Consider the following 12058-nt stretch of genomic DNA (forward strand, 5'->3'; position numbering starts at 1 on the left):
TATGAGATGAAGAATCCTTGGAAGTGAGTCCATAGGTTGTAGGAGCATTTCAATGATGGGGAAAGCGAAGTTATCCCCTTTGGTTCAAGAGTCTGATGGTTGTGGGGTGATGGCTTTTCCTGAACCTGGTAGTGTGAGTCTTGGGGATATTGTACCTTCTTCCTGATGGCAGCAGAGAGAAGGGAGCATGTCCTGATGATGGATGCTACTTTCCTGCGACAGCGTTTCGTGTAGATGCGCTTAGGTGGGAGGGCAGATGATGCCCAAAGAAGCGGCTGAGTCTGGCATTCCTGCAAAATTAAAATTAAATCCTGTTCTCCTCCAAGGTAATTCGAAGGCTTCGTGAGAGAGGAGAACCAATTCGATTGTTCGCTGAGACAGACTATGAAGCCTTTCAACGTCTTCGGAAAATAGAAATCCTAACTCCTGAAATTAATAAGGTAATGTTACTTTTTGCTTGAGTTGTAAAGCCTTTCTTAGAATGGCATTTTTATCGAAGCATGTCCACTTCTTGAAGCTAGAACATCACGCTGCTAATTGAAAAATGTAATATGTGAAATAGTTAACAGGGAAACAAATTGATGAAAGCAAATGATTTTATTGTAGAATTTTGGAACTACAAAAAATTTACATCTTTAGAACTTAATTTTTTTTAAGATAAGATGCATAAGTCACTGAAAGTTTACATGTTGGTGAAGCAGGCAATTAGTGTATTAGCTTTGTAAATTGGTCTGTTATTGTCATATGTACCAAAGTACAGTGAAAAACTTGGTTGTGTATATCAGCCATAAAGATCATACCAAAAATTAAATATATCTAGGTAGTACAAAGGAAAAACAATTACACAATGCAGAAAAGTGTGGGGGTCAAAAGTCCATCTTATTGTGAGAGGGTCTATTCAATTGTCTTTCAGTAATGAATGAAACTGTCTGAAAGACCTGGGTGGTATATGCTTTCAGGCTTTTGTATCAATGATTTGATTAATATTATAAAGAGACAATTTAAATACAGGAATAAAAGTCTCACTGCAGTTGTATAAGGTTTTAGTGAGACTAACTACAGAATTGTGTGCAGTTATGGTCTCACTGGGGGGGGTGGGGGGCGGGGAAGAAAAGGAATAAACATTCACAAGGCTCATCCCAGGAATGATAAGTTTGTCATACGAGGAGGGCTTGTGTAGTCGAGGCCTGTATTGTCAAGTTTTTAGATAAATGAGAGGATATCTGATTGAAACTTGCATAATTTTTACAGGGTTCAGCAGGCTAAATGTAAGGAAAATGTTTCCCTTAACTGAAGAGTTTAGAACCAGGAATCCAATTCAGTAAGGGTTGGGACAATTAGTGCTGAGATGAGAAATTTTCTCAGAGGATGGTGAATGTTTGGAATTCTCAACACTGGAGGGCTGTGGATATTCTGTTATAAGCTCATCCTGGGACATTCCCTCTTCTTTCCCTCTCAATTGGGCAAAATATACGAAACCATGTACCACCAAGCTCAAGGACACCTCCTACCCCACTGTTACATGCTATTAAATGTTCCCCTTGTATGAAAAGATGGACTTTTGTCCTCATGATCTATATCAGGGGTTCCCAGCCTTTTTTTAATGCAATGGACTATATTATGCAAGGGGTCTGTGGAGCTCAGGCTGAGAACCCCTGATCTACACCATTATGACCTTACCAGCACCTCGCTTTCTGTAAGTAACATTTTATTTTGCATTCTGTTATTGTTTTCACTTTTACTTTCTCAATGCACTGATGGAATGAAATGATCTGCATGGATGACATTCCAGACGGTTTTCACTGTACCTTCATGAATGTAACAATCATAATAAACCAATATTCCAGTCTTATTGAAATTTTCAATTCAATGAAAATCAATAAAATTCCAAATAAGTGGATAACAAGAAACTCGGGGGATTGGGGACAGGTTTTTTTAATTTCAAAATATACTTTATTCAAAAATAAATATATACAATAAACCATTCAATAACTTTTCATCCTTTACATACGTTTCCATTATATTCAGTACATATCCGTATTTATAGCCACCCACGTGGCACTCCAGTGGTTCAGCTTACACAGGTAAAAATAGTGCAAAGGTCAGACAACCTTGATAAATGACAGAGCTCTAACTCCATCACTAGCAGGCAATGAATTCTCACACACCATTGGTCTTGCTGGAACAAAGACTTAGTCTGGGGGTTTCTGGAATTAATGAAATGACAACACGTGATGACAGAGCAAATGGCCTGCCACGGTGCTTGCCATTTCTCCTCTCTGCTCTCAGTCCTGCTGCAGAATTTTGGCCGGAAGCATTGCAAATGTCTTTTCCCCCATTGATGCTGCTTCACCCACTGAGTTCCTTCAGCGGATTGGTTGTTGCTCCCAATTCCAGCTTTGAAATCTCTTGTGTCTTCACCTGGATATTACCTAGAATAGAAAGCTTTACTTGTAGGGAGAGATTGGGTAGGCTGAGTTTATTCTAATTGCAACACAGATGCTGATAGGTGACCTTATAGAGATTTATAAAATTATCAGGGGCAGAGATAAGGTAGGCAGATTTTTCCCTCGCGTGGGTGTGTTCCAAAACTGGCAGACATAGGTTTAAGGTGAGAGGAAAGGAATTTAAGAGAGACCTGAGGGGCAAGTTTTCACACAGAGGTGGGTATCTGGAACAAGCTGCCAGAGGAGGCAGCTGAGGCAGATACAATTACAATGTTTAAAAGAACTTTGAGGTGGTGGTTAGAAAGAAAATGAGTAAAGGATGTGAGTGTAATGCAGGCAAATGGGTTAGTGCAGATAGACATTGTGGGTGAGCTGGGCTGAAGGGACCATTTCTGACACTGGTGCAACATGGTCATCCTCAATGGGGTATTTTGAAACACAAGAAGGCCTGTAGGTTCATAGTAAATTTATTAATAAAACACATAAATGTTACCATGTACAACCATGGGATCATTTTCTTGCAGGCATTCACAGTAAATACAAAGAAGCAAAAAAAACCCCTAAATAATATTAATAAATAAGCAATAAATATCAAGATTGAGATGAAGAGTCCTTGAAAGTGAGTCCGTTGGTTGTGGGAACAGTTCATTGTTGGGGTGAGTGAAGTTGAGTGAAGCTATCCCCTCTGGTTCAAGAGCCTGATGGTTGGGGGGTGATAACTGTTCCTGAACCTGTTGGTGTGAGTCCTGAGGCTCCTGTACCACCTTCTCAATGGCAGCAGTGAGAGTAGAGCCTGGCCTGGATGGTGGTGGTTCTTGATAGTGGATGCTGCTTTCCTGTGACAGTGCTCAATGGTGGGGAGCAAGAAATCCAACTACAGAACAGGGTTATTCTGATGAGGAGGTCTAGCTGTTAAACTCATTATCACTTCCCACAGGGTTTGAGAAATGATCTGAAAGCTGCTATGGATAAAATAGACCAACAGTATTTGAATGAAATTGTGGCTGGACAAGAACAAAGTGAAGAGGAGGAACAGAATGACCTAAAAGTTCATGAAGAAAACACCACGATAGAGGAACTGGAGGTAAGAACTGTGTGTTGATTTCCACCTTGCTCCTCAGATTTGTCCAAAGGAAACTTCAACAAAAGTTTTAATGTTTCTACAGACTGCAACTGCTGAATTTGGAGTAAAAGAAATAAACTCCTGGAGGTCAAAGTAAATTTATTATCAAACTATGTATATATTATCATATACTATCCTGAGATTCATTTTTTGCAAGCATTCACAGGAAAACAAAGAAATAAAAAAGAGTCAGTGAAAAATTACACACAAATAAAGACTGATAAACAACCAATGTGCAAAAGAAGACGAACTGCGAATAATAAATAAATAAGAATGAGAACATGAGTTGTATAGTCCTGAAAGTGAGCCCATAGGTTGTGGAATCAGTTCATTGTTGAGTTGAGTGAAGTTATCCACTTCACTCAGTATTATGCAGCATCTCTGGAGGGAAATGGACAGTTTCAGGTTGAGATCAGGTGAAATGGCAACTGTCCATTTCTCTTCACAGACGCTGCCTGACCTGCTGAGTTCCTCCAGCAGTTTGTCTTGTTTTGCTTTTAAATCTGTTTTGGTCATTGATTTTATTATTTAGCACTGTCTTGCAGAGAGAATGGGAATTTGGAGCAGCAAGTGGTCAAACTTTACTGGGTGAGGAAGGGTTAGTTTAAAATTCTTTGGGATTATAGGCATTATTGTTTGGACCAACATTTATTGCCTTTGAGAAGTTGCTGATGTTCCTCCTTGTTCATGATCAGATTTCTACCGGTTTTGTTCTGTAGAACACTACAGCACAGAAAGAGGCCCTTCGACCCATCTAATCTGTGCAAAACCATTAATCTGCCTAATCCCATCGTCCTGCACACAGATCATAGTCCTCCATACCCTTTCCATCCATTTACGTATTCAAATTTCTCTTAAATGTTGAAATTAAGCCCAAATCTACCACTTCCACTTACAGCTCATTCTACACTCTCGTCACTTCTGAGTGAAGAAGTTCCCCCTTAAACATAGAAACATGGAAAATCTACAGTACATTACAGGCCCTTCAGCCCACAATATTGTGCCGACCATGCAACCTACTCTGGAAGCTGTCTAGAATTTCCCTATCACATAGCCCTCTATTTTTCTAAGCTCCATGTACCTATCAAAGAATCTCTTAAAAGACCCTATTGTATCGGCCTCTATCACTTTTGCTGCCTGTGCATTCAATGCACCCAACACTCTGTGTAGAAAAACTTGCCTCTGACATCCCTCCTGTACCTACTTCCAAGCACCTTAAAACTATGCCCCTTCGTGTTAGCCATTTCAGCCCTGGGGAGAAAGCCTCTGACTATCCACATGATCAATGTCCCTCATCATCTTGCACACCTCTATCAGGTCACATCTCATCCTCTCTCACTCCAAGGAGAAAGGGCCAAGTTCACTCAACCTATTCTTGTAAGGCATGCTCTCCAATCCAGGCAACATCCTTGTAAATCTCTTCTGCACTCTGTCTATAGTATCCACATCCTTCCTGTAATGAGGTGACCAAAACTGAACACAGTAATCTAAGTGGGGTCTGACTAAAGTCTTGTATAGCTGTAATATTACCTCATGGCTCTTAAACTCAATCCCATGGTTGATGAAGGCCAACACACCATACGCCTTCTTAACAACACTGTTAACCTGTGCAGCAGCTTTGAGTGTCCTATGGACACAGACCCCAAGAACTCTCTGATCCTCCAAACTGTCAAGAGTCTTATTATATTCTGTCTTTAAATTTGATCCACTGAGATCAACCACTTCACACTGAGCGGGGTTGAACTTCCATGTGCCGGTTCTCAGCCCAGTTCTGCATCCTAACAATGTCCTGTTGTAACCACTGATAACCCTCCAGACTATCCACAGCGTCTCCAACTTTTGTGTCTTCAGCAAACTTGCTAACCCACCCTTTTACTTCCTCATCCAGGTCATTTATAAAAATTACAGAGGAGGGGTCCCAAAACAGATCCCTGTGGATCACTACTGGTCATCATCTTCCATGCAGCAAATGAAACATTTCACCATTTAAACAGTTAACCTTTCACCATTTTAACCCATGACCTCTAGTTCAAGTCTTACCCAACCTCAGTGGAAAAAGCCTGCTTGCATTTACCCTATCTATATTGCTCATCATTTTGTATTGTCTACATAATTTTGTATGGCCCCTCATTCTCCTATGCTCCCAGGAAAAAAATCCTATTCTATTCAACCTTTCCTATAACTCAGATCCTTAAGTCCTAACAACTTTGTTGTAACTTGTATTTATAACATCACTTCATACTTGTTGGGCAAAAAAAGCTGCTGGTGTTTGTCACTTTCTCACTTCCCCCATGATTCAAACCTGCACAGATGTGACAGAAATGGGACTGGAGGTTTGCTGGGGTGGGGGGGCGTCCTTCACCCCTCATCCATGGAGAAAGTATGTGGCCTCAGCCAGAGTTCCTCACAGTCTAAGAGCAAGAATCCAGCACCCTTGTGTGCTCTGCTGAACATTGTGGACATGCTATGTTGGCGTTGGAATGTGTATTGGCACTTGTACTCTGCCCCAGCACGTCCTTGGGTGTGTTGGTTGTTAACGAAAACTATGCTTTTCACTGTATGTTTTGATGTACTGTACACGTGATAAGTCTGTGCAGATTGGTGATAATATCTGTTCCTCGCTGACGGTCAACACTGGAGCACCTCGGGTGTGTGCTCTACTCTCTCTATACCCTTCACTGTGTGGCTAGGCATAGCTGAAATACCATCTATAAATTTGCTGATGATACAACCGTTGTCGGTAGAATCTCAGATGGAGACGAGAGGGCGTACAGGAGTGAGATGTGCCAGCTGGTGGAGTGGTGTCGTAGCAACAACCTTGCATTCAACATCATTAAGACTAAAGGGCTGATTGTGGACTTCAGGAAGGGTAAGACGAAGGAACATATACCAATCATCATAGAGGGATCAGAAGTGGAGAGAGTGAGCAGTTTCAAGTTCCTGGGTGTCAAGATCTCTGAGGACCTAACCTGGTCCCAACACATCGATGCAGTTATAAAGAAGGCAAGGCAGCATCTATATTTCATTAGGAGTTTGAAGAGATTTGGTATGTCAACAAATACTCTCAAAAACTTCTATAGATGTACCGTGGAGAGCATTCTGACAGGCTGCATCACTGTTTGGTATGGGGGGTTGGGGGTGCTACTGTACAGGACCGAAAGAAGCTGCAGAGGGTTCTAAATTTAGTTGGCCCCATTTTGGGTACTAGCCTACAAAGTACCCAGGACATCTTCAAGGAGCAGTGTCTCAGAAAAGCAGCGTCCATTATTAAGGGTCTCCAGCACCCAGGGCATGCTCTTTTCTCACTGTTACCATCAGGTGGGAGGTACAGAAGCCTGAAGGCACACAGTCAGCAATTCAGGAACAGCTTCTTCCCCTCTGCCATCCGATTACTGAATGGACATTGAACTTTTTAAATATATATTATTTCTGCTTTTTGTGCGATTTTTAATTTATTCAATATACGTATACTGTAATTGATTTATTTATTTGCTTATTATTTTTTCTCCTATATTATATACTGTATTGCAGTGAACTGCTGCTGCTAAGTTAACAAGTTTCACGACACATGCCAGTGATATGTGATCTGATTCTGAATTATTTTGCTCAAACTTTTACTGACATACTTTCTTGAGCAGTAAAAGATAATAGTTACATTGCCTGAAATAGAAACCAAATGCTGGAAATTCATGGCATGTCAGAGTATTTGAATTGAGAACAGAGAATTATTGTAGTAGATTAATGTCAGTCTCCCTGCTTCCAGCCTGCATGTTCCCAGTATTTTCTGATTTTATTGCCATGTGACAGAGATCAGTCATTAACAGGGTCGTTGTCGTCATCATTATGTGCTGCGCTGTATGACTTGTGCGATCCTGGTCTTTCCATATCCATGATTGTTCTTGGCAACTTTTTCTGCAGAAGTGGTTTGCTATTGCCTCCTTCTGGGCAGTGTCTTTACAAGACAGATTACCCCAGCCATTATCAATACTCTTCAGAGACTGTCTACCTGATGTCAGTTGTCGCATAACCAGGGACTTGAGATATGCACCAGCTGCTCATACAACCATCCACCACCTACTTACACCTCCATTAGTAGAGACGTATCTCCACCCCACTTCACCAGGACTGGGTAGTCAAAAACTAGGGGGCATGTATTTAGGTGGGAGAGGAAAGATTTAAAAAAGACCTGAGATTTAAGAGGTATGCCAGTGGCTATGCTTCAATTATTTGAAGATATTATTTTGTTATCAAAGACTTGAGCAAATTTCTGCAGATGTACGGTGGAGAGCATTCTTACAGGTTGTATCACCATCTGGTTTGGAGGCTGCAATGCACAGGATGGAAAAAAGCTGCAGAGGTTTGTAATCTCAGCCAGTTCCATCATGAGCACAACCTTCCCCACCACTGAGAACATCCTCAAGAGGTGGTACTTCAAGAAGGCAACATCCATTATTAAGGACCCTCATCATCCAGGACATGCCTTCTGCTGATTACTACCATCAGCGAAGAGGTACTAGATCCTAAGGGTGCATACTCAACATTATGGAACAGCTTCTTCCACTCCACCTTTAGATTTCTGAATGGTCTATGAACCATGAACATTACATCACTATTTTGATCTTTTAGTGCTGTTTTATTTTAAAACTTATTTCTTATTGTAACTTAGAGCAACTTTAATCTTGCACTGTACTGCTGCCACAAAACAACAAATTTCACAACATTTATCAATGATAATCTGATTCTAAGGGATAACTTTTTCATGCAGAGTGCTGAGTGTATGGAACAAACTGTCAGAGGAAGGTACCATTTAAACAGCACTTCAATAGGTACTGTACGTGGAGAGATGGGGCTTGGAGGGATATGAGCTGAATACAGGAAATGGGGACGTGCTGGGTGGCACCCAGGTCAGCATGGACTGGTTAGATTGAAGTGCCTCTATCAGTGTTATGTTGCTCTATCAATAATCTTTTGAATATTAAGCGGATGGACCAGGTCAGGCTATTGCTGATGTGATTCAGAGTTGTTTTGCTGCTAAGTGGTTAATTTCCAAAGCTTTAACACAGTAGTAATAAGTGTTTGTTTTCCAATGCAGGCATTGGGTGAGTCCTTGGGTCAGGGTGATGACTATAAAGACATGGACATTATAACCAAAGTTCTGAGGGTAAGTTCAAGTTTAATTGTCATTCAACCATACACATGTATACAGTTAAGCGAAGCGTCGTTCCTCCAGGTGTTAAAGTGCAATACACAGTACATACAGTCACACACAACACATGCAGTTATGATAGCACCATACAGTCACAAAAATACTATTAGCATAAATCTTTGGAGTGGCGTGGCCTGAAGATTGATGATGGATGCAGTGCTGTCCTGGAGCCACCTTTCTGTAAGAACAGTCAGTCACACAGCAGTTCCTCATTTCACGCTGGGTCAGCCACAGATGAAGGCAATCCAGCTTGTCTTCCAGGCCGTTAATAGTATGTTGATAAAATATCCTTTTGTCTGGAGTGCTGTACTTATAAGGAGAGAATTTAGTAGGTTGGGCTTGTTCTCAATGGAACATAGGGGGTACAGTTTTGGGCAAGGGGAATGAAATTTAAAAGAAATTTGAGGGGTAATATTTTTCACAAGTGGTGATTTCCTAGAATGTACTGCATGAGGAGGTGGTAGAGGCAGATACATGTGCAGTGTTTAAAAGACGTTTTGGACAAAGTCAAAGTCAAATATCAAAGTACGTACTGTGTCACTATGTACTACAGTGAGGTTTGTCATCTTGCAGGTATTTACAAATAAATAAAGACATACTATAGAATATATGAAAAACTATACAAAATGAAGACCGACACAGAACCGATGTGCAAAAGTACTTGGATAAGAAAGAAGCAGAGGGATCTGGATTTAATGTGGGCAAATGGGTTTAGAGTGGATAGACATCATGGTTGGCATGGACAAAGTGGGCTGTGAGAGCCTGATACTGATTTACTCGTTAACTTGTTAATTAAACCAATGATGAATTCTCCTAGGACTATCTTTTCACAGATTTCGTTATGTGGTCTTAAATGTTTTTATCTCAAACGCAATGTATAAATATAGATATGTTGTCCTAAGGCATTGTAGTTGAGATTGTGTTGCTGTTACAAGTTTTGGCTCCAGAAATGGTAATCATGACAGCAACACACATCAAAGTTGCTGGTGAACGCAGCAGGCCAAGCAGCATCTGTAGGAAGAGGTGCAGTCGACGTTTCAGGCCGAGACCCTTCGTCAGGACTAACTGAAGGAAGAGTGAGTAAGGGATTTGAAAGTTGGAGGGGGAGATGCAAAATGATAGGAGAAGACAGGAGGGGGAGGGATAGAGCCAAGAGCTGGACAGGTGATAGGCAAAAGGGGATACGAGAGGATCATGGGACAGGAGGTCCGGGAAGAAAGACAAGGGGGGGGTCCCAGAGGATGGGCAAGAGGTATATTCAGAGGGACAGAGGGAGAAAAAGGAGAGTGAGAGAAAGAATGTGTGTATAAAAATGAGTAACAGATGGGGTACGAGGGGGAGGTGGGGCCTTAGCAGAAGTTAGAGAAGTCGATGTTCATGCCATCAGGTTGGAGGCTACCCAGACGGAATATAAGGTGTTGTTCCTCCAACCTGAGTGTGGCTTCATCTTTACAGTAGAGGAGGCCGTCGATAGACATGTCAGAATGGGAATGGGATGTGGAATTAAAATGTGTGGCCACTGGGAGATCCTGCTTTCTCTGGCGGACAGAGCGTAGATGTTCAGCAAAGCGGTCTCCCAGTCTGCGTCGGGTCTCACCAATATATAAAAGGCCACATCGGGAGCACCGGACGCGGTATATCACCCCAGTCGACTCAGGTGAAGTGTTGCCTCACCTGGAAGGACTGTTTGGGGCCCTGAATGGTGGTAAGGGAGGAAGTGTAAGGGCATGTGTAGCACTTGTTCCGCTTACACGGATAAGTGCCAGGAGGGAGATCAGTGGGGAGGGATGGGGGGGACGAATGGACAAGGGAGTTGTGTAGGGAGCGATCCCTGCGGAATGCAGAGAGAGGTGGGGAGGGAAAGATGTGCTTAGTGGTGGGATCCCGTTGGAGGTGGCGGAAGTTACGGAGAATAATATGTTGGACCCGGAGGCTGGTGGGGTGGTAGGTGAGGACCAGGGGAACCCTATTCCTAGTGGGGTGGCGGGAGGATGGAGTGAGAGCAGATGTACGTGAAATGGGGGAGATGCATTTAAGGGCAGAGTTGATAGTGGAGGAAGGGAAGCCCCTTTCTTTAAAAAAGGAAGACATCTCCCTCATCCTAGAATGAAAAGCCTCATCCTGAGAGCAGATGTGGCGGAGATGGAGGAATTGCGAGAAGGGGATGGCGTTTTTGCAAGAGACAGGGTGAGAAGAGGAATAGTCCAGATAGCTGTGAGAGTCAGTAGGCTTATAGTAGACATCAGTGGATAAGCTGTCTCCAGAGACAGAGACAGAAAGATCTAGAAAGGGGAGGGAGGTGTCGGAAATGGACCAGGTAAACTTGAGGGCAGGGTGAAAGTTGGAGGCAAAGTTAATAAAGTCAACGAGTTCTGCATGCATGCAGGAAGCAGCGCCAATGCAGTCGTCGATGTAGCGAAGGAAAAGTGGGGGACAGATACCAGAATAGGCACGGAACATAGATTGTTCCACAAACCCAACAAAAAGGCAGGCATAGCTAGGACCCATACGGGTGCCCATAGCTACACCTTTAGTTTGGAGGAAGTGGGAGGAGCCAAAGGAGAAATTATTAAGAGTAAGGACTAATTCCGCTAGACGGAGCAGAGTGGTGGTAGAGGGGAACTGATTAGGTCTGGAATCCAAAAAGAAGCGTAGAGCTTTGAGACCTTCCTGATGGGGGATGGAAGTATATAAGGACTGGACATCCATGGTGAAAATAAAGCGGTGGGGGCCAGGGAACTTAAAATCATCGAAAAGTTTAAGAGCGTGAGAAGTGTCACGAACATAGGTCGGAAGGGATTGAACAAGGGGTGATAAAACAGTGTCGAGGTATGCAGAAATGAGTTCAGTGGGGCAGGAGCAAGCTGAGACAATGGGTCGGCCAGGACAGGCAGGTTTGTGGATCTTGGGTAGGAGGTAGAAACGGGAAGTGCGGGGTGTGGGAACTATAAGGTTGGTAGCAGTGGATGGGAGATCCCCTGAGCGGATAAAGTCGGTGATGGTGTGGGAGACAATGGCCTGGTGCTCCTTAGTGGGGTCACGATCGAGGGGTAAATAAGAGGAGGTATCCGCGAGTTGTCGCTGTGCCTCGGCAAGGTAGAGGTCAGTACGCCAGACTACAACAGCAGCCCCCTTATCGGCGGGTTTAATAATAAGGTTAGGATTACTGCATTGGCGCTGCTTCCTGCACGCATGCAGAACTCGTTGACTTTATTAACTTTGCCTCCAACTTTCACCCTGCCCTCAAGTTTACCTGGACCATTTCTGACACCTCCCTCCCCT

The 12058-nt window shown here is 42.9% G+C and overlaps 1 protein-coding gene across 2 annotated transcripts in view; it reads left to right on the top strand.

Annotated features, from left to right (window-relative positions):
- prpf18 (PRP18 pre-mRNA processing factor 18 homolog (yeast)) overlaps positions 1 to 12058 on the top strand; it is a 42794-nt gene that overhangs the window by 10664 nt on the left and 20072 nt on the right. For both annotated transcript variants that reach the window (XM_063072630.1, XM_063072631.1), the window contains 3 exons: positions 327 to 440; positions 3385 to 3531; positions 8663 to 8731. In XM_063072630.1, coding sequence (XP_062928700.1) covers positions 327 to 440; positions 3385 to 3531; positions 8663 to 8731 — 330 coding nt within the window. The remainder of the gene's footprint in view (positions 1 to 326; positions 441 to 3384; positions 3532 to 8662; positions 8732 to 12058) is intronic.

Source organism: Mobula hypostoma, chromosome 20 (genome assembly GCF_963921235.1).
Source record: "Mobula hypostoma chromosome 20, sMobHyp1.1, whole genome shotgun sequence".
Lineage (NCBI taxonomy): Eukaryota > Metazoa > Chordata > Chondrichthyes > Myliobatiformes > Myliobatidae > Mobula > Mobula hypostoma.